Source organism: Ischnura elegans, chromosome 9, assembly GCF_921293095.1.
Source record: "Ischnura elegans chromosome 9, ioIscEleg1.1, whole genome shotgun sequence".
Lineage (NCBI taxonomy): Eukaryota > Metazoa > Arthropoda > Insecta > Odonata > Coenagrionidae > Ischnura > Ischnura elegans.
In genome coordinates, this window is record NC_060254.1 from 62,921,894 (window position 1) to 62,945,143 (window position 23,250).

The 23,250-nt window shown below is 37.2% G+C and overlaps 1 protein-coding gene across 2 annotated transcripts; it reads left to right on the forward strand.

Moving 5' to 3' along the window:
- Positions 1 to 10,882: 10,882 nt before the first annotated feature.
- LOC124164857 (eukaryotic translation initiation factor 3 subunit J) lies at positions 10,883 to 23,111 on the forward strand. 2 transcript variants are annotated; one of them, XM_046542067.1, is made up of 8 exons: positions 10,883 to 11,140; positions 11,224 to 11,306; positions 11,411 to 11,545; positions 12,254 to 12,431; positions 18,624 to 18,680; positions 22,012 to 22,176; positions 22,373 to 22,506; positions 22,620 to 23,111. In XM_046542067.1, the coding sequence occupies exons 1-8, from the start codon at positions 11,125 to 11,127 to the stop codon at positions 22,677 to 22,679; spliced, it is 828 nt and encodes a 275-aa protein (XP_046398023.1). In that variant the 5' UTR covers positions 10,883 to 11,124; the 3' UTR covers positions 22,680 to 23,111. The 2 variants fall into 2 exon arrangements, with proteins under 2 accessions (XP_046398023.1, XP_046398024.1); XM_046542068.1 differs by lacking the exon at positions 18,624 to 18,680 and having other exon boundaries at positions 10,884 to 11,140.
- The last annotated feature ends 139 nt before the right edge of the window (positions 23,112 to 23,250 follow it).

A 23,250-nucleotide genomic window follows, 5' to 3' on the forward strand; every position in this document is an offset into this window, starting at 1 on the left:
AGACGTAAAACTCACCATTTTAAACATTTATTTGAAAAAAATTCTAGGGGAGGGTGCCTGCACCTCCCTCTGACTCTGGTGGGTATTTAATCCCCCCTATACCCTCCAGTATTAGTTGCGCTTAAAGGCCTGGTTACACGATACATTAACGCGTACGGGTTAATGTCTAAATGTATGAACGCGAGAATGAACGCCAAAATGCACCGTGTAACCACCCAACTTGTGCGAATGCATGAACGGAAAATATAACCTGTTCTAATTTGGTTCATGCATTCATACATGTTCCGTTCCGGTCCACCAAAACCATTCACGAAAACGTAAATTAACTTGTACGAGTTAATGTACCGTGTAACCAGGCCTTAAAACTCCCCCTAGATTCCTATCATCGCCCCTGCTACCTTTAAGTTAATTCTGAGGTGATTAATTGAATTATATTTGTGCTGTATGCTTATGCACTCTATGCTGTATGCTTCCTGCATTATTTTTTTATTGGAGTATTATTAAGAGGGGTAATGGCTTTGGTGAACTGGTGAGATGGTGAGTGGTGAGATGAAGTGGAGAGATTGCTTCAGTTAGGGGTGGATCATGAACTGAATCGACGCTAATTAAAAAAGGATGGAGCACATCTCCAGTGGTTATTAGTCGAAGATTCAATTGACTAATCGTCACTCTACGTTGGCAAATCTATTTAGTAGCAGCCCCTCATACCTATCCGAAGGCCATATTTCGAATCCTGCATAAGTATTTTCCAGTGCATGATAACATGTTATTTTTTCATGAGTTTATTATATAAGAGGATGTTGTAGTATATAAACGTTCAATGAAGACATTATTGACTTCGTTTTTTCATTTTATTGCCCTCATTCAATTCACGATTGCGTCCCATTCTTAGTTTCTCATGATACCTTTTTCCCATACTTTTCTTATTTCGTAATTCTTTTCATAGAACCTTTATTATTGGTTAACATTTTCAACATCATTATAAATTTTTCGTTTAAAATATTTATTTCTGTCCCTAATCGGTGCATAATTGATATCTTTATTCATTGTTTCAATTGTATCCATGACTTTTGTTGTTATGGAGTCTCCTGATATCGCTTTCCTTGGTATCAATAATCAAGATCAACTGGCCGCACGAGTACTTATCAAGGTCGCGACCGGTTGATTGCTGTTGAGTTGCGGAATGAAATGGCATCTTGCGCTCTTCTCAAAAGGGGGACTTCCCTGGAGCTTTCAGTCTATTTATTTTTGATCAGACTCACCTAAGTGAACCGATTGGAATGTATGCCACACGCGCGGTCATGCTGTTTTCCTTCACTCTCCAGAGGGTAGATGCTTATTCGGTATCAAGCGACCTTGATGGTTTATCAGCCATCTGTGGAACGCGAATAACTTGAACCGATAACGATTGAGGGAGAGAGGATGGATGCATTCGTATTTGATCTTATTTTATTATTTACCAGGAGATGTTTCTAAGGTTTGGCTCCAATCTATAGGATGAATTTTTCCGCCCCTTTCGAGGGACAGTTCTAGCGATCGTTGCAATGATGGCAGAAAAGATGACTCATTTTTCCGCAATGGCTCGAGCGATGGGATTCCCATCCCTTTTTCGATCACTCGGCACGTCCCTTTTCTCGTCGCTGGCACCATCCTTCAGCCAATCAGAAAGCTTGGCCGCTTACAGCGATTGTTACATCACGCTTGGCTTTTAATTGAATGACAGTTGTAATTATGCAAATTGACGTAATTAAGCCTGAATCATACGTTCATTTTTTCCCGTACCTCAGAATGATAGCTCCAGCGATAAGTTTTCAGGGACCAAAAGAGTGATCGTTCCAAGCGTCATTTTCTGAATCACTCGGTAATTCCAACGTCCTTTTTTTCCATCGCTTTTGCAGTCACTTTCCGTATTTACCACTGTAATTTATTTTAAAGTCAAGCTTGGCGTTGCAATCGCTGTTAGGGGCCTTGCAAAGGGGACTGCATAAAGGAGGCCTAATTCCATACCATAGAAGGTTGATTCCTGCTGCCACATCGATCGCATTTCAATCGATTTCAAAAATGTCCGTAGCGTGATGATGAGTGCAATGAGATCCACTTTTTTCCAGTATTTTGCTTTGTATTTGCGAGGAATAGCATGGAGCTTTTATACATTTGATAGATAACATCATCATGTATATCAATTTTGATTAAAACCGCTAATTATATTTTATTTCTCAGTGAAACTCGGATAAATTTGTCCTTCAGCGACGCGAGTGGCGATTTTAGTAATCCCAATTAAATGCGCGGTGAGTGAAAACACATTTAGAGGCCGACATGGGGATCCTCTTTCGTAATATTCGTGGGACTGGCTGAAGGACAATGACAGAGATGGTTTAAGCAACGGATTAAGGGAACGAACCGAATGATTGAAAAAAGGATTGAAATCCCATCCCTCGAGCCATCGCGGAAGATGATCGTGTGAAACATTAATTTTGCCGTCATCGCTGGAGCTGTCCCTCATAAGGGACGTGAAAAATGATCGTTTTATTCAGGCTTGAGCGATAGAAAAAGGAACGGTGAGATCGACCAAGTGATTCAGAGAATGATGGGTCGAGCGATCATTCGATTTTGGTCCCCGAAAACCTATCGCTGGAGATACAATTCTAAAGGACGGCAAAATGTTCGTGTGATTCGGACTTTAGAAGATAAATCCTCTCTCGCATGTAGCCCTACAAAAATACTCCTCATCTTTCATCCCTTAGTATATGAACCATCTGACTGATTCATTCACCACAGCCAAATTTACTAAAGGTAGAGCCACGAATTTCCAGAATAGGGTAGTTTCCTTCATCAAAGAAAACGAAAGGCATTTATTGCCCACCATTAGTACATTCATAATATACAAATTATTTCGTTTTAGAAATACCGGTTTAGACGAATGGCTATGGTCCATTTTTATCCTCATTTGAAAAGGGCCAGATTGGCGCCCATGCGATGCCACTCCACGTGACGTCACAGGGACCTAGTTTCTATACGAGAGGATAGGAGTTATACATCGTCTGAGGTTACCAATGCATGCATGAGGCACAGAGCTCAGGGAAACATGTCTTAATAATCACTTATTAAGACTGGCTAAGGTCGGAAAGTTTTCTTCGTTTGATAAGGTATTAATAATCCTTATTTAAGCCAAGCGCTACCAGCCAGCAGGGTACTCAACTACCCGCTAGCAGCCTGCGTCGTATCAGCGCTCAACTCGCCTCAAGGTCACCTCACAGGGCGGCAGCGGGAACCAGAAATACGCCACACGGAAAGATTTCCCGGCATTCATACTTACGCGTCGCGTTTTCGCGCGCTTGAAAATTTTCACTTTTCATTTAATCGCGAAAAATAGATATCGTCATTTAAAAATCTAAAAGCGTGAAATACGTACTCCAGGAGTAATAATCTTTCGATTTAGGCAATAAAAAAATAATAGGAAACCACCCTATTCATATGTGTGGCAACTATTTCATTGCGCTTGTTTGTGTTAAATAATGCATTTTTTTATTTTACCTTATCGACAATTCATAGTCGACTTATTGGAACCATAATTAAGAGTCAAGGCACATGGGGTGGTAGTTCCTGACACTCATCGTCAAAACATTTTTTCTGTGGAAAACTGCCCATCCACGATCCGTGATTACTTAACTTTGCTTCCAGTGGGGATGCTCTGCGCAAGATTTAATTTCAGGTTGACTGGTCTGCAGAGTGCTAAAGGTTGAAGAAACTGCCTTAAATTTAAACGTGGCTAACTGTTGACTAATTCCTTTTCATTTAAATGAAATCATTATTTTTAGAAAAAATTAATATATTTTCAATCTGGAAGGTATGCGTTATTACGTGTGATACATTTTACCCTTATGATTTATATGAAATCGAACCGAAGCATATGTTGCTTCATTCACCATTTTGGTAAATTCCCAGCTCGCACTAGATATGAGTACCATTATATTTCGTCTAATAAAGGAGTCCGCAAACCGCGACGCGCAGGGGTCGTGTGGGTCCTCGTTGCAATTTTGTGGTGGCTGTGCGTTTAATATTTTTTGTAGCATGTTAAATTCGTAAAAAAGACTCGTAAAAAATGAATTAATTGCGTCCTTATGAGCCGTGCAATTTTAATAAGTACTCCGCGAGGATAAAAAGATTGCCGGACCCTGGTCCAAGACATAAGACACTTGCTTTTTGCGTGGAAAATTTAACCATTAAATGTATACATTCCGAGGAAAAAGTCGACTTAAGGATAGACTTGGAGGTGTGACTAATCCAAAAGGGATCTTATACATATATAAAATGAATAGATATTAAACTTACTTGATATTGTGATAAACTTATTGATACTCTTGTTCTCAATTGCCATCGCTTACCTATGTCGCAGTGAATTTTAAGTAAGAAGAATGAACAAAACTGGCAGGCATTTTGTTTTACGAAATCAACACCGCGGGATAACCATCATGAAACCTCTACGGAGTCACCCGCAAGTGGGCACAAGGTGTGACGATTCATTTTAGGAAAAATGATTGGCCTTAGTCTAATATCGAAGCGAATCCCTCAGATTTTTGCCGGATTTCCCAAACAAAGAAGCATATTCTTCCTCTGCGGATTTTTGGTGGTTTCAGAGTACTACGTGGTGTGGTTCCAGATATGTAATGCCACAAGGCAGCTTAATTGTGTGTGCCCCTGAGCTAAAACCGAAGTTTGAACACCAGCGTGTTCGCTCTGGACAAATTTCAGGAAAATACCGCGGCAAAGACAGCGGTGAATCATTGAGGAATCACCCGCAAGTCCATATAAAGGGCGAAAATACCGCAGAGGAAAATACAAGATTCCCCAAATTCATTCTGGCCGCTCGCTGTTGCAGGGGTGAAAAGCTAGCGCTTACAGACCCCGGCCCAGAAGTGTACCCCCGCGAGCCCGCGCTGGAGTCTCGTTTCCACCGGCCGCTCGTTGTGGTGGTCCTCAAGCTATTTCATGTGCTCTGCACTACGATGTAGTAATTATAAAAATTTTATGCTTTTGATAATATTCAGAGCATACCTTGCTGGAGTGAAATGTGTAAATTAAATAAAATCTGACAAAATATTTCAGGAAATTGGATAGTTTGAGGCGTGACTTCGTGAAATTGCTTCATGTTGAATGAAAAAAACCTTATAGATTTCAAGATATGAAGTGAAACTATTAAAATGTAGTATCACTTCATATCATGTAAAGGATCTCCACAAAATATCTGCTTCTTCCATTCAATTTATAGATTTCACATAAGTAATTTTAATATCGACCAGTTTCGTCGATGTGCGACATCGTCTGGTGACCTGACGATGTCACACAACGTTTGAAATCTGCAAGGTTTTTTTCATTCAACATCTCAGGTAAATACTTGCGTTAGTCTCCCACGATTTGCTAATTTGGAAAGGCGGCCCGCAGGTACGTGCCGATTTGAATCAGTGGCCCAGCCGGCAAGGGAATGTTGCCGACACTTGCTATAACCAGTTCAGCCATCAAAGCGTGTTCTCACTCCTGTTTATTTTTAGTAGCTTCCAGTTTGTCTACATTTATCTACCGATTGGCAGTGTTAAAGTTACTCTTTCCTTTTCACCGTAATGTAATTTGGAAAATTCAAACCACACACGATTCTTAAAACCGATATGTTTCATTTCCCTAAAATATAATGCGGCTAATTCCACATTATACGTATGTATCTTGATTTTTGCGAAAAACATGCACGATTATTTGTTAAAATGAAAATTGTGGTTAAGCTGTGTCATTGCTGCGCTGTCTACTGCTACGTGCACCTACTAAGTATGTGCAATGTTTAAACATTTTTCATGTGACCATAGGCCATATCATTGGTGCGATAAGCTCTCTCAATATGATGTTCTGGTTTCGAATAACCAGTTCCAGTGAATGAACTCTATGTCCCCGTAACCCTATGGTGTGGATGTGTGTTTTTGTACTTTAACTTAAATTATCATTTTAAAGCATTTTTGCGACTCACTATCCAACTTGCCCTACATTGCAAAATGGCCTTATCACATTGAAAACTTAACGTTAAACGTCACTGATATTTTATCTACCGTTGAAAATTTGTTCCCGTTAAACTATGTATTCCAGGTTTCGATAAAGAAAGAAGCGCTCAAAAATTCAAATATCACCTTGTTGTTACTTGATCTTGAAGGCAAAATTTAGTAATTTGCATTGGCTAAGTTCCGCTATACTATGCGGTCTAATAGACGCCTTGTTTGCCGTGATTTGAAGTCATTACTTATTTTATTTTGGAAAATGTCCATGCTCTGAGAATTATTCCAAAAATACCATAGAGGTGGTAACTCATTAGTTATCCCCTAAAATCCACTGACATAAATGATAAATGTTTTCGTTCATCTCTTTCTTTTCGGTCATAAAACTTGACACGCCGTACGCACCTGAACGAAGTCGTCGTTTATGAGTCGTAAATTTTTTCCATTTTGATATTGAATATTCTTGTTTTAAATTGTACCCTATATTCCATTATTTTCAAAATTCAATTAGCCAAGATATTTTTAGTCCTCTTTTGCCTAGTCAAAATAAATGTAAAGGTATAATGATAATATCTTACAAGCTGTATAATTCTTCGTCTCGGGCGTGACTTTATGGAATCGACTTAACACAATCAAATGTAAAAGACATTGTGAGGAATGTCTGGGAAAATGGATGTTTTTTACATTTCATTATATTACAAACTTAAGCTTGTAAGATATTATCACCACTGACGCAGCGTCTTGACCATGCGTATCGACTTTTAAGGAGGAAGGTGTGCCTCCTCCAATTTATAATTAAGGTTTGACCCTAACCGTATCGATTTTAGATTTTAGGAAATTTGCCAAATTTTGTCGAAAATATGTGCACAGAGTAAAAGTCGGCCATTCCAAAATACAAGGTCGTTTAAAAAAATTAAAGGCGATGAGTTTTAAGGTAACAAGATAGAGGATGTAAGTAAAATCCGGGGGTTACATCGCGACTGAACTAAAAAGCAGCTCTCGGATATTTAGTTAAAAAATATTTTTCCTTAAATTTCGACGGCCTCGGTGGCGGCGGGGTAAAGTCCTTGCCTGCCAAAGCGAAGGTCGCGGGTTCGATTTCCGCCAGGGAAGGTTACTCTTATCGAAGGTAATGGTTATTTGCGATAATTCATCGGAGGCGAAGGTGAATAACATAGGTTTACTCACACAGCACCCATTATTCCAAAATAAGTTTTAGTACTCATAATGTGCTGCTTCAATGCTCATATTTTTTGATCTTACGCTTTTTAAATCTTAATAAGGTGGCAGTGGTGTCATTTTCATGTATAGGTGATTTTAATATACTTCAATTGCAACTTTAATTAGCTAGTAACCCAAGAAGTAGTATGGTGACGTTCCCATATCCTTTTCTTTTATCATGATTCTTAAGGTTGATCGAATCTTACTTCTGTCAGTTTTTTATCATCACCACGTAGTACAACTTTTACTGTGCGTAGAGAACCAGTGCAAAAATTCTCGTTTTCAAATGGTATTCCCAGAAAATGTAGCTGGGAAAGAGCGTTTTTTTCTTAATCGTCGGTCAACGTCAGGAGTCCTAATAGGACAAAACTGAGTAATGGAATGACATGAAAATGTTTTTTTTTTAATTTCTCGGTGGTGAATCCTTAAGGATATGGAAATTATCATAGTAATGAAATTGATGTATGGCGAAAAGAAAACAAATATTTTGGGTCTAACGGGCTATGTAGTGGGCTGACGGACATGAACCAGTGGTCCATTGGACCACCCATGTCGCCCTAAAAAGAGGGGTGCGGTGATTGGACTTTAGACCCCAGAGGACATGGGAAATTTAGAGGTTGACCTTTTGGTGCTTGCATGGTGGCGATTACCAGTAAGTGGTGATGCCTAAAGGAGCTTGACCTGTCAATTTCTGGAATTCTCGTATATTCCTCGATGATTGAATGGGAATCGAGCTTCCTCCAGTGATTTGAAAATAAATATAATCGGAAAGAAGGTTGGACACTTACATCTGTACATATTATCCGGGACTAATGGCAGTGGAGACATAATTCTACAGTGGTTCCGATGATTTTAGATAAAGTATTAATCATCAGATACGCAATATGGAAAAATAAAACATGTCATTTCTTGTGAAATGGATTGCCTCTTCATGTGTCAGCATGCCATTGAAGCGCGGCAGACAATATTAGCGTCGACATAGAAATCACAGATAAGAAAAAATGAAGATGAAAAGAAAAAAAGATGAAAATAAAACAGCGGAAACTTTAAATCTATCGTGCTCCTTAATCACCGATACCTTATAAAAAGGGGAAGTACCAGTGGACTTTGAAATGATGGTTATCATCCTCATCCTTAAGGGGATTAAAGCGTCGGAACAAATGCATCATATCTCAACGATCCGACTAACTATTTATTCTTACGGATACATCGAATGTGGAATTCATTTTTAGATAGGTAGAATGCAGAGGATAGAGAATTCGAACCATGAATATCTTGTACTTAAAATATTTGCTTCTTACGAGTAAAATACCTGATGTTAACTGAACTCAATGGTAACGAGGAAGGTGTTTGAGATATGAGCTTGAATTATAACAAAGAAAATTAATGAAAACCCTCGAAACCACAAACAGAAATCAGAAAATAAGACTCATGTTGTTCTCTTCATTTTTCATTAACTCTATCTTGCTGAACGGGAAATAGCCAATGGACTAACGACTTTTACAGTTGGAAGACCATATTCAATTAAGTTTGGAAGAATAACAAAAATTTTATTTCTACACTCGAATCTTTTCTCTATACTATAGGTTATGGGGTTTAGGTTTGCTTAGATGCCAGACTATTGGCTTCACCTAGTAAGATTCCGAGTCCAAATCTTTTAATTTTGTTTTTTTTTCCGGGCGGTAGAGAACTTTTCTCTTGGCAATTTTCTAGAGGAACCCTGATCCTCTTCAAATGCCACGTAGTTAGCTTTTCCAGTCCAATACTGACCTTAATCTTGATCTCTGTGGCACCTTTCAAAAACACGAGGTGAACGTACACGCCTAATATGACGTAGTTTCTGTCCATGCTTCCTTACCTTCCTTCTCTTAATAGGGTGGTTTCCTATTATATTTTTATTGCCTAAATCGAAAGATTATTACTCCTGGAGTACGCATTTCACGCTTTTAGACTTTGAGATGACGATATCTATTTTTCGCGATTAAATGAAAAGTGAAAATTTTCAAGCGCGCGAAAACGCAACGGCTAAGTATGAATGTCGGGAAAAGCCCGTGTGACGTCAGCCTGGTTCCCGCTGTCGCCGTGTGAGGTGACCTTGGGGTGACGATATTGTGCGCCGCTGCGATGCTGGCTGCAAGCAGGTAGCAGAGTACCTTGCTGGCAGGTAGCGCTTGGCTTAAATAAGGATTATTATTCCCCTATCAAACGAAGGAAACTTGCCGAACTTAGGTATTTTTAATGTGTGATTATTAAGAGATTTTTCCCTGAGCTCTGTGCCTCATGCATGCATTAGTAATCTCAGACGATGTAAAACTCCTATCTACTCGTATAGAAACTAGGTCCCTGTGTTGTCACGTGGAGTGGCATCGCATGGGCGCCACTCTGGCCTTTTTCAAATGCAGTTTAAATTGACCATTGCCATTCGTATAAACTGGGAATTATAAAACCAAATAATTTGTATATTATGAATACACTAATGGTGGGTAACGAATCGTAATCAGTCTTTCGTTTTCTTTGATGAAGGAAACTACCCTATTGTACAATTGATGACCGCTGTTGGACACCTCGTCCAAATATCTATACGACCATTATTTTGTTACGCAGTTATGCAGGAGATCGTCACCGCCTCTGACCTAAGATAAATTCATGGCACTCACCAACTAGTTGTATGAATATATTCCATAAAATTTTTAAAATAGCAACGTCAATATTACACACTTTCTTTCTAAAATTTCACGAGCGTCTTATTTTTCTATTTCCACGAGTTAACCCCGCACTTTCAGAAATGCTTATGAGGAATTATTTCAAAAACTATTTTATCAATGGCTTAGTGGTGGTAAATGCAGTCAATCGCAAACAAAATTTTCCAAAATACTTTCATATTATTCCAATGCTCTTCGTAATCTGAAAGATATTGATTAAAATAAAGACCACACGTCAATTTAAAACTGATGAGATGGAAAAAAGCGTGAAAACTATTACTATGACCGAACAAGTAACTTATGGGTTACACTATAAACGGAAATGCTGAAACACATAGGTGTTAACCATAGTTGTGGATCATTAACATTTTGCAGGGACCTGGAAAATTCATGCAATCTTCATGTTAATTCTGCATCAATTCGCTTAAATAAAAATTAATACTGCATCTGAAATTCAAAAAATGACAAAAGTGTCAAGTCCATTTACAATGTCCACTTAGGATATAATCACTAATTCGCTTAAAAAGTGCGTTTATGACGAAATAATATATCTACCTAGTAATGTGGTCATGGTAATGATAGACTATCGAGGGCAATAAGCGTAGTAAATTATTAAGTTGAGCAAGGAGTAACTTGTATTGGTGCATTGGTCAATTGAACGATTTACTCAATCAAGAACAATTTCACTTTGGAACAAAGATCTTAGGATATCAATGAGATCGTAGGGAATAAAATAGCAGGATTTATTTATTTATAGCAGCAGTCTATCATTATTATACTCGGGTAATTTATTCCTTCAATTATTTTTTTGTGAGAACAATCATATTTTAGTGTGATATCGATTACTCATTTCAAAAGTCGCGGTTGATTTGCGCTCTTTCTAAGCACAAAAATCGAATCGCGAAAGCGCTCACCACGCTACAAATGGCGACCTCTTGAGTTAGCCAATGAAAATGCATATCAAGTGAGAGTTAAGAATGTCCTCCGCGTTTCGTATATCCATGTGCTACCATTCTAAAACATATTGTGGTGGTTTTAAGTCTATATTAAGTCGACCCTGATCTTATGTTTAGTCTAATTTAATCAAGGAATTTCAGGGAGTTGTTATTTCTATCTTTTATCGTATCTATATCTGAAAATTAAGAATTATCAATAGCTGGTCCAACATGGATGATGAGTGGGGTACGAGTTTCATAGCATATTGTCATTAATTTTTGCTTCGTTTTTTGCGAGATCATCTGTGGAACCGTTAATTTCTGTTGTAGATAGAGACAATTTCGACCCGGAGCCCAAGGTACCTTCTGCTGTCGATAAATGGGAAGGAGAAGACGAAGATGATGATGTGAAAGTAAGTTTGCTAATTAATCGTTACATACTATCCACGTTCTCTTTTATGGTGCAAAGCCTCCTCAGTTTTGATGTAAATCATTTTTATGTGTCACCCGTGTTTAGGATAATTGGGAAGATGACGAGGAAGAGAAGGAAGAAAAGAAAGATGTTGAAAAGCAGGAGGACGATGTTACTTCAAAGGCAGTTCAGGTGAAGAAATCCAAGAAAACCTTGAGCGAAAAAATCGAAGAGAAAGAGGTAAATTAAAGTAATTTTTAATTCGGTTGGGCTGTTAAGGAACTATCCAAAATTAGATGAATTAGTGTGGAGTTGAGACCAGCATATGCTCATGACGTGTGGTGTTCATCAAGTAGTCTCGTCCATATATATGAGATATATGGTCAAATTTCCTCGTTTATTTATTTTCTATGAATTTATAGATTTGAAAATTATATTTTATGTTGATAAGAGTGTCAATGTTGCCTGATTACTGAACAAGATTCATTTGTCAATATATTTTCAAAGCAGGGATTAATATAATTTCGGTCTATTTGAAAGTACTATTGTTTTACTTATCTTTCTCTTTAGCTTGTTGATATCATCCAGTTCTGTCGATCCAAAAAAGTGCATGATTTAAGCTGTCGGTGATTCTCTGTGTTAATCTTCAACCACGGTTGCAATGGTTGCACTTATTTTATGTTCATGATTCGATAGCATATGGAACCCACATGAAAGCATGCTGAAGGAAACGTTATTAAAACTAATTTGATAATTACGTTTATTTTTGATGAAACCTTATTCCCTTGGTTTGTTCATTGTGAATTTTATTGTTTGAAGAAATCCTGGCAGTACAGAAACTGTCCTGCACTTGGTCTCTCTACATGGTGTGAATCGTGTTGTGTTGTTTTCGACAACATGTAACCAGCGACTAAGTTCATTGAAATTACTTATTTTTTTAATCATCAGAGGTTGGCCAAGGAAGAACTGGCAAAAAAAATGCAGGCGAAAAAGAATCGAGTGCTTGACGATGATGATGACGAGGAAGTGAAAAAAGAGCTAACACCGGAGGAACGGCAAGCGGAGAAACTTCGCCGTCAAAAGCTGCAGGAAGAAGCCGATTTAAAATTAGCTTTGGAGACATTTGGTATGATGTGTTCTGATATTAGTGGCACTTCAAATGTGTCCAGTTAGTGTTTTCGACCCATCATTTTGTTGTGATTCTAATTCTTCGCTGAAGTGTCAATTTTTTAAATTGTATGTAATTAATGCATGCTAATGTCATGGTGACTCATATATAGCTATATAGCCGAGGTAATTTTACTGTGCAAAAGCATTTTGTTTCTTTTTAATGCCAGTTTTTTGTGCATTTATTACAATTATTCCTAATGTCTGATGAAAATTTAGGGGATTGGGTGATCACTTGTATTACAAGACAAACAAGGGAGTTAGTAGGGTAAGGGACTTACCCCTGTGGGTGGTGGTGATTAGAGCTCTTTCCTGTAAAGTATTGGGTAAATTGCTTCAAACACTATCATTTTTAGCGGTTTGAGACTTAAAACTGATGTAGCAACCATGGATAACTTTGGCATATTGTTGCAAACTCTTTGTCAGCTGGAAAATTAGCCCCTCTCTTCCCTCGTTAAGTCTTAATTTGAGGGTGTCCTCTGCTCAGACATCAATACTTTAACTGTAATGATGGCTCTGATTGAGTTTTGTGGATTTACTATGATACCGTTTTTGCCGAGTCCTTCACCCAGTGCTTCATTTTTCTGCAGTTTTTTTAATAGCATTCAAGCTAACTGGATTCGAATGTAATCTCTTATCATTAGTGTTCTGTCAGTGAGAGAGAGAAGGAATGTCCTTATTACCTCTTATTTGTGATTTCTATAAATTCAGACTTCAGATGTGTATTCAAGTCGAGACATTTCTGAGAAGTGTGCCCAGTATAATGCCAAAAGGTATGAGTTGGTTAACATTAATACCATCAAGGTTATTTTTTAAAACTAGGACCTATACATTTAACGATATTTTGGTTTCTCCATCAGTGTGCAATTGTGCATTGGTTTGACAACAGTTTTGATATCCATTTTGTTATTTTTTGTGGTCAGAAGACAAAGACAATTGAAATTATTAAGTTCAGCTTTGGTACAGATTCTACTACTTTGGCTACTATTGGCATTTGTGGAAATGCATATTACTCTCGCGTGTGTAACTTAAGTTTCTATTGACATTGTTTGCTTTTCAAATCTCTTGTAACTTCCATTATATATTTGGAGTACTGGTAACTTTCCTTTACATCTAAGATGAGGGAAGTGGTTGAGGCTTTAGAAAGGGAACATTTGAAATAGAGACAATAGCTTCCTCTTCAGCAGTTTGTGGGAGATTGTACTCTATTCTGATTCCATTGTATTCTTCAGTGATGCACCTGGACCACCAGATCCACTTAGGGACACGGAATTTTGTTTGAAATAACTTTAATATAAAGGCAATGGGAGCATAATTATAAAATCTTGTTATTCTATGCCAATGCATTCAATTGCAGAACTCAGAATATCCGATCACTTTAATATCTCACTTAAAAACCTTCATAAGGATCCCCTGCGAATATAGTACCAGTGGCAGCTCCTAGTATCCTTGTCATAAACTTGTAGACTTGTATTTATAAACCTAATAAATCCAAAAGGCTTTCACTATATTTGATGTAGTAAAGGCAGTTCCTGAGTTAATGTAATTGTTGCATTCTAACTGGTGCTAGGTTAGTAATAATTTACTTATGTCAAAAATTCATGAAAAACCAATTCTGTGCTCTGAACATATTGATTGATAAGGAGAAATGAGAGGTAAACTTTTGGCAAAGTTTAATTCAGGTCCCTGCAAAATAATGAAATCTTTATGTACCTTCTGAATTAATTTGCTTAAATAAAAATTAATAATGCCTAATAGTTGCATCTCTTAGATTTATCTACCCCAAAATGACCGGTTGCATGCATGAAAAATATGTTGTGGCAAGTGGTGCCACCAATCAACTGATTAACCTGATTTATAGTATATTTCTGTGATCAGTGTTGGCAATCATATAGTTAAACTCTGTGTCAGATCAATGGCTATTAGATATTTTCTCTGCCAGTAAAAAAATTATTTTTTTATCTAAAATCGAAAATCTCTTTGCCACTTAGGTAAGTATAGATTAACAATAGCTACGTCTTCAGTAACTTAGGGACTGCCTGTATTGATCATAGTGTTTGCTCAGTCTTTGTACTGAATACTTTTTTGGAGCAAATTTTATTCAAAGCAAGTTCTATTGACGTAAAAATGATCCTCTCTCTATGCACATAGATGATGCCATCTGTAACTTAGCCAACAGATACCTAAAAAAGTGAAATTACTAAGAAAACCATCAACAATAGTAATTTTTATGTGCTTAAAATATTATTTTCACGAATGAATGTGTTCTCAAAGTATTTCTGCCTCCTGAGTTTGAAAATGATGTTCATTACATTGTATCACCCATAGTTTTTGCACAAATAGTATACTTTGCCAATATAGGTGTCATATGTATAGGTACATTGTACCTACATGGGAAACGATTCTTGAGTAGATTAATATTTGAAAACAGGAAATATAGTACAGAGCATCTACCTACATCTTTCATCCTGTAGTTTCTTATGAATAGCCCCAGCTTTTCCCCTTATAGGCATCTGTGTGCTATATGTGAAGTATCCAGCAGTAGTCACCTATCATCTGAGCATCCCAAATTGTCCAATATTGTTTTTGCATTTCTTTGTTATTCTGATGGAACTTATGAACCTGTTCTGCATTTAGAGCACCCATTTTTGGAACTACGGAGTCCAGGCATGACTTCTAACTCATTGAGAATCACAGGATTTACAGTTATGATGGCATTTTCTCAATTATGATGCTATGCTAGGGAGTTAAATTGATTTTTTGTCCTCTGGACTAATGACAAACCTTCTAGGCCACTGATTTGCCTCTCAATGTTTGTCAGAAACCTGGCTGCCTCCATAACATACGAAGGAGAATAACATCTCATGATTAAGCTCCTAGATGCATGCCCAACAATTCAAAATGAAATCGCACTATTTGTGATCGAAATAACGAAGAATCTTGTTTGTTTCGTGACGTTTCCTTTGTGTGCAGAGAATGACTTACAGGTATTGATGCATGTATACCATCATGGTGCATTAGCACTGCCTTCAAGATTCTTTTAGATTGCACAACAATCTCCAGTCACCGAGCAAGTGCAGAGTAGATGACCCTTCAAACCTTTTACATCACTGCAGTGCACTTAGGAATCCTTCAGAGGAAAATATCCTGTAGATATCAAGTCCCTTTTTTTTGTAAAATGTAACCTACACACTGAGTGTGAGCAAATGTCTTTGACTAGTTCTTAAATTGAAGTGTTCTGCTTCTCCGTGAGTCAGTCCCTGGTCACGAACAAAATCATTAAGATAAGGTGAACAGAAGAAGTGTTTACGTAAGTGCCTACTTCAAACTCAATGTCATCTGCATCCTGTATGATATTTCTGCCATAATAGGGATGCTAAATCTTAATGACTTCTTTCCTTCTACTGACTGTTGGAAATCTTATATGCACATACCCGAAAATACTGCCTATAATGTCTAATTTCACACTGAATTAGGCACGATAGACCTATTTGACAAAGTTAATAACATTTCTTCAGTTTTTTTTGACCAAGAGTTCACCAAAAATGTAACAATACCTTTGAAGAGTTATAGGATAGGTTTTGATGTAATTGCATTTCATTTACATCATTTGCAAAAACTGTGAAAGCCTTGAATATCATTTTCGTATTCAGGAGGTAAAAATAAATGAAGAACATCTCCATTTCAAAAATTGACCTTGCAATTTGTTACACTGTAATTATTGTTTGCTTTATGGAGTTTTGGTCCAGGAATAAGAGTTAATTTGGACAATGTTTTCTGATATTTATTTTTCATCATTGCAAACAATTTAAAAAACAAAAGCATGGAATAATATAATTGCAAAGTGGTGCTGCAGTAAATTTTAGGGTGGATGATACCAAGAATAATGAAAAAAAGTATAATTTACTGTGCTAAAAATCAGATAATGAAAAAGTATACCAACTCTATAAGGCAAACAAAAATGATTGAAAACATTATGATGCTCGCGAAGTTTTACCTGCTTAGCTACAGAATTTATTGGTATGCTGTTCACATTATGAACCTCAATTTCAGCAACCATGCTTCATGGTTTTTAAGTACAAAACTGTAATTTTCCTCCTCAAATTTCCTATTAGGATCTGTTAGTATTTATCTGGAGTTCTCATATTTTTATATGCTTGGAACATTATATTTTGTGAAATAGCTGGCCCACCTCAGCTGCACTCAACTCTTAGAGATGTGCAGTGTTGTAAACTTTCCCTTTTCCATTATTTTGGGAGGGGTGCTGCCCCAATTACCTGAATCAACTTGCAGTGTAACTGGTAACACTGGTTACTATTTCATCCAAAAATTATTTAATAACTTACCCTTGTGCTGCTGGAAGTATTATATCCACGCGGCTACTGGTGACAACAGAAAAAATGTACAAGAACATATGACCCTCTCTTCTGAAATACTCTCCCGTGCCCCTCTTATGTTTACGGCCCAAACTCTATGAATGGGACAATTGGTGTGCGGCCCTTCTTGCCCAGACAATCCGTCTCTCACTTGTTTAGAGGTCGCATTCTACATCCTTGATGACCTAGCTGGTCCTTCCACAATCTTCTCAATGCAAACTGGAAACCAACTTTTAAAATAGAATAGCTTTTAACCAATTCTGTTAAATATCAACTGATTTCCTTGGTGTTTTCAAATCGAACAGAAAATTCAGGAAATTTCAAACAGTATTTGTTTTGTAGATTTTGCAGGTGTATTAATTTCACCAAATGATCTGATATTCCACTTATAAATCTCTTAAGTCGCTTATCTCTGGGGTCCTCCCTGCCGGCCCACAGGTAAAGGATCAGGAGAGGATTATAAGGGCATTTTACTTGCTCTGCACCATCTGACAGTGAAAAAGTCATAGACCTCATTTGTAATTTTTCTTGGAAAGAGTAGGAGAGTTTTGATTTTACTGCAGCTTGTATGGTTCACCGCAACTGGTTTCAGCACCTTGTCCGATTATGAAGACAACTACAGTGCAACCTCGATAAAACGACACCCCACGGTGCACCAATAAACACTCGCTATAGCGAATTGTCGCTTTACCGGAGGTGGTGCAAATAATAGCCAATATACCTCATATTACTCCTTTATTTTTATTTTCTCGCTTAGACGTGTTTGGTGTTTTTTTGGCCATGGTGTGTTCCATCAAATGCTTCCTATTCACGCAACTCACGGACGTGCGGGTATGCTGACGACTGCTTTCTGCCGCCCGAGGAACAAAAGAAGATCAAGCATTCGCGAATACTAATGCCACAATATATTCACCAAAATTAACTACTTATTTATCGAACGACAGTTTACCACATAAATTTGAGACTGAGCACTCCATTAACTTCATTTCTAACAGATCGCTAGCAATTACAGAGATTAAGGAGTCTTGGTGTAAGTTTTTCCGGCGGTGAAACCCTCGCTATGGCGAGAGCCAACACCAAAAGGGCCTCGTAAAAACGAAATTTTTAACATGCTTATAATAGGATCAATTGACGGTGCATCGGCTATCTCTCGTAATAGCGGGGGTCTCGCTATAGCCCGTACTCGCTTTAACGAGGTTCCACTGTATTATTATTGTCTTGATAATGACGCGAGGTGCTCGAAGCATGGTCTGTTGAAGAAAGATCTGAGGTTTTCCCGGCGTATGATGTTGTTGAAGTTATTTCAGGTTTCCCACCGGATAAGGTTCTCCATCTCTGCCGACGTTTCGATGGTCGTGTCGTCCATTGTCATCAGGGCTTGATGACGATGGACGACACGACCATCGAAACATCGACAGAGATGGAGAACCTTATCCGGTGGGAAACCCGAAATAACTTCAACAACATGGTCTGTTGAGTAGTCAAATTTTTTTTGTGTGTAAAATTTTAAAGTGTTCTCGTTTTAACTGGAATATTGTGTATTTCCCTCAAAACTTTATATGCATCCTTATAACTATTAGTTTTCTTGAGAGGGTTATGGAACTCATTGGGCAGTTTGAAAAATCGTGAAGCACCGTAAATGTTTACTCTTTTTTCAGTACCTATCTTATTCACTTCACGTGAAACTAAGCTTTTTAGATTATTCCTTGTATGCAGCGTATTTGTGTGATAATACTTTAGCCTTGGTCAGTCATTATTTGAAATTTCATCCTCAGAATCTCCGAGTGATGAATCTGAATCTGAATCATCAGGGTGCAAATCCTCAGCAACAGGTAGATTTACTCTCCTTTAATCACTTAAATTATCTGTCTCCCCGTGATGCTCGTCTAGTTAGTCAGTTTTTTTGGAATGCATTTTAGCCACAATTCTGAAAAAAAAATGAACCCTTAACATCGCAGTGGTCCCAGGTAACTTTTATGTTATTGACCATATTTGCTACATTTTCAGTATTGATGTAGACAATATGTTTTTGCAAAAGCCCATGTTTGGATCAAAGTGCATTTTAGTATTCCATTCCTCCCCTTGTTAGCTGCTAAATTTTAAGTAGCCACAGAACCAATGCTCATGCAGTGGGCGTACATAAACGATGAAGGAGATTTCGTTGCAGTTTCTGAAGATTCTCCGTAATGTTGGTCATGTCTGGCAACATTGTAAACTTTAATGCAGTGGCCGTGTGGGAATGGAGACACTTCTAGTCATGGGTAGATGCCGAAGAAATAAGGACAGGTGTAGAGGGCATTATCTCTGAATAGATAATCTGATAATCAACTTTTTATTGCATATACATTACATTTAAAAATCTTCAGCCAAACCTCCCAGTTTAAATTTCATTTTTCCTGATGATGTTTAGCTTGTGTGATATTTCCACAGCCTTACCCAATGGTTTAGTTAAGACCTGTAGTCAATGCTAGATGATTGATTTGCATTCACGGTCCAAGTCCATCAAGGCAGCTGTCGGACATTTGGAATTATTGCTGTCTGCCATCCTTGGCAAGGCACCATGTCTTATGGTAAATGTAGGCCATAATACATCAAAATTTTATGAGCCAATCTCCTGCCAATCATGCTGTCAAGGTTTGGTGCACCAGTCTTTTGGCCATTGTGGTATTAATGGTAAGCAGGTTGCATAGTTCTCTCCAAATAGGTGATACAACTAGTCTCGGCCATTCCAACTTTTTGGGACTACTCACTGAAACCTTTTATCCTCTGTTATTAATGCTCCAGGAATAGTATGCCAATTAGTCACAATTCTGTTGCTTTTAAGCTGGGACTAACAGCTGAAATGCTGTGGTCCTATTAGCATGCCTATCTTGCATATGAAATTTTTAGCTCTTGCAACTTTTGTAATGTGCAGTTCAGAGTTCAGTTTTTCTACTTCTCAAGTCCTAGAATTAATTTCTTGAATCACGGTATACAAATGTTTCGGAATTGTTCCTGAAGTGTGTGAAAGATAATGGCGATTATATTTTTCTGGGTATTTGCCCATGTTACATTCTGGTGGCATTGAAAAGGAAGAGCTAAATATGAAGCGAGGATCCAATGTAAAAAAAGTTAGTCAAAAATGCTGAGAAAGCAAATTCTGCTATGATACATATGTATTGTTTAATTCAGTAACTGCTCATTTTCTTTCTTGTACATGATTAGTGGAGTTAGTACATAAGAAGGTGCCCGTACCCTCCCCCTCTGAACACAATGGGTGATGAGTGTGCAGTTACTATTTCAGCTGTGTAGTAGTTTAGCTATTGGTTGGGTTAAGTTTTCAGCTACCTTAAAATTCAACTATTTTGTGTGTGCTATGATTCCCTACAGACTTTTTTAAGGGAAGCTGATTGTTATGAAAGTGTTCAACTCTCATTGAATCTAAATCTTATCGATTTAGTCTGCCCCTCAGTTCATGATTGCCTACCAAAAGAAAGTTCATGAACTGAACAGAAGACCAGAAATATGCTTGTGTAATAATAAAGCCATCATTTAAGTTTTATAAAAAGTTTGATTTAGTTAAATCTCAATTGAATGGTCATTTAAATAGCAAACCCATTGTCTCAACATCTTCACTCTTTCATCTTTGAGTGGTAATAGCTTGTGATTACATGTCGTTCTGCAGCCGTGTGTGTACGTTTGCCAGCTCAAAACAAAAGTTTCTTGATGGCAGAAATGAAACATGAGGTTGGGAAATAATCAGTCAGATATTGTTTTACTTTTCACTAGTTGTCCTTATTAACACTACTTAAACTGGTTTTGGAAGATGCCAGCATATGGAAATGGCTTAGTGCAGTTAGTCCACATTTGATGTTATTTATTATTCCTAGAAAACGTTAGAATTTAAGTGAAATAAAATTAGCAGCAAAGAGAAATAGCTGCCAAACTTCTACCTTTGTTGCTTGAAAGTTTTAAAATCTCCCTCATTAAAAATTTTCAACTTCAAGAAGCTGAAATGTGCCCAAAATTGTCTATTTGATCTCATCATCATAGATTATTCAAGTTAATTTAATATATATTCATTAGCCATCGCTGAAATGGATCTCTCTCTCCATCACCATTACTTAATCAGAATATCTCTCAGACTTCAACACTCAATCAAGTTCAATAATATGAGAATGATAGACATGTAAGGTGGCAAATAATCGAATAAAAGTGATGCAAAAAATGAGATGTAATCACATTAGTTGTGAAGTGGTGGCTTGGTACACAATTTTTACCATCGCTACTTACTAGCTATGCATTACCGAAGATAATCTGTTACCATGAGGAAAGTTATCTCGAAAATTATTTCTTGACAAATACATTTATATGTTTACTCTTGTGTGAGAAGTAGGGATGTGTGAGCAACTCGGAATTGGTATCAAGAAAATGCTATCAATTTTTTTTCTAATGGTGTCTGTAAAGGTGGTAGTTCCAGCAGTAGATATTGTCTGGGTGGAGGAAAATATTTATTGATGGAAATACTGCAAGAAAATTTATTGATTCAGTGACCAGATTTCTCTACAATTGGATATGCCATTTTGCTAAAAATCTCTGAAAGAAAAGTAAAAGGGTTAATATGATCAGGTACTAGTGACGTAGGCACCCTGAAAGTCATGGAAGGGGATAAAGGGAATCTCATTGCAATGCTTAGGATGACATAAGTCTTTATGTTTTTCAAGAATTTAATTGGAGATCTGAGTCACTTAAGTCATGTTCAGTCTGCAATCCATCGATTTCTAGAATATGTTTGTATGAATTCATAGGAAAAGAAAGTCATCACACTCCCATTAGAACAATCAATGTCATTCAAAAATTTGTTATTTTAAGTTAAGGCCAGTAAAATCTGTAATTTCATCTTAGGATGGAAAAAATTTTGAGGTGTAACAAATGTTAATATCAGAAGAGGTAATTGAGAATACCTAGTTTGTTATTTCCTTCTTCGGTGTAGCAGGATCCTTTCTGAGTTTTGTCTGTATCCTATTCATAATTCGTTTGCCTTGGTGCTTAGCGGGAGGTTGTTGATGAAGACTTTTCCATTCCTTTTTATTTACGATTGTTATTTGTCAATTTATTAGTTTTATTTTGAAAGTATGCATATGATCTATCATTTCTATGTATCTTCATATCTTCATTTTGCAGGTGTAAGTGCGCAGCCCAGTGCCACTGGTTTGGATGGTACACCATCTACTGAAGAGGAATTTGCCGAATATCAAAAACTTTTGATTTCGAAGCTTGACGCACTTTCAAAATCAACTTATTTCCCAGATTTTGCTGAAGAAATAGTCAGGAATATCAGTATAAATTGTAAGTGGAAACGGAATACTTCTTTAAGTACAAGCTTGTACTCAGTGTTAGTTGACATGCTGGGTAAAATAATTATAAAATTTTTATGAACTTGTTAAATTCATGTAACTTTTATTTAAAACACTTGAGATGCTTTTACATTCATTTCGTTCTTACATATATTTATAGTAGTATGATGTAACATTTTTTTCCTCAGTACCCTTGGCTAGCCTTAAGAAATTGAAATTAGTCACCGAGGCAATATGTACAGAAAAGGTCAAGATTGAAAAAGGCGATAAGGCCAAGAAGAAGGGCAAAGGAAAAGCGCAGCTGAGATTAGAAGGAAACACTGTAAGTATTTAATAGTATGGGGACTATGTTCTCAGCTTAAATTTTTTGTTATTGTGCTTTTCTGATGTTATTAACTATGTGAAAGTTGTTAATGTTTTTCACTTTTGTTTTAGAATCTCATGAATGAATATTCAGCATACAAGGATCTGGATGATTATGATGATTTCATGTAACTGCTGTGGAAAATGTGTTTTATCAGGTTCAGTGAATGGAGTTAAGGAATTTTTATTGGTGGGGTGTGACGATCAGAAAAACTTTGGGGAAATCTCAGCCATTAAGCTATTACCTTTTTGAATTGTGAATATTATAGCTGAAGACCCCTTTAGGTTTACAATCTAAAGTGGTATGTAGGCTGTCTTATTACCTTCCCGTTTTAGTGTAAATTCTATGTGATTATAATCACATTGCTCATACTTCTGTTGATTACTCGGAATACTTTTTGTGCTCGAGATTCCTCTTTCTGCTGCAAATATGCATTTGGTTATTCTTTATGACTCAAGGACTCAAGGAAGAGGGTTAAGCTTGGTTGCATGTCTTAGTGCTTGAATAATGCCTCTCTGAACAAGTTGTTGAATTTAACATAATAATAAATTGATAATCTTAAAGTTTGTGTATTCATTTTATTTTTTTAATGATAAACTTGTAACATGATCTAAGCTATATTCCCGACATCTGTTGAATGAAAAACATTTAGCAAGGGCTGAAGTATAATAGATGGATCAGTGTTAGCTTAGCTCAGCATTA

What these genes read in the sequence shown, in the direction of transcription:
- LOC124164857 (XM_046542067.1), top strand. An exon ending in ACGAAGATGATGATGTGAAA is followed by an intron (nt 11,307 to 11,410) that starts GTAAGTTTGCTA and finishes ACCCGTGTTTAG; the next exon opens with GATAATTGGGAAGATGACGA. An exon ending in TGAGATTAGAAGGAAACACT is followed by an intron (nt 22,507 to 22,619) that starts GTAAGTATTTAA and finishes CTTTTGTTTTAG; the next exon opens with AATCTCATGAATGAATATTC.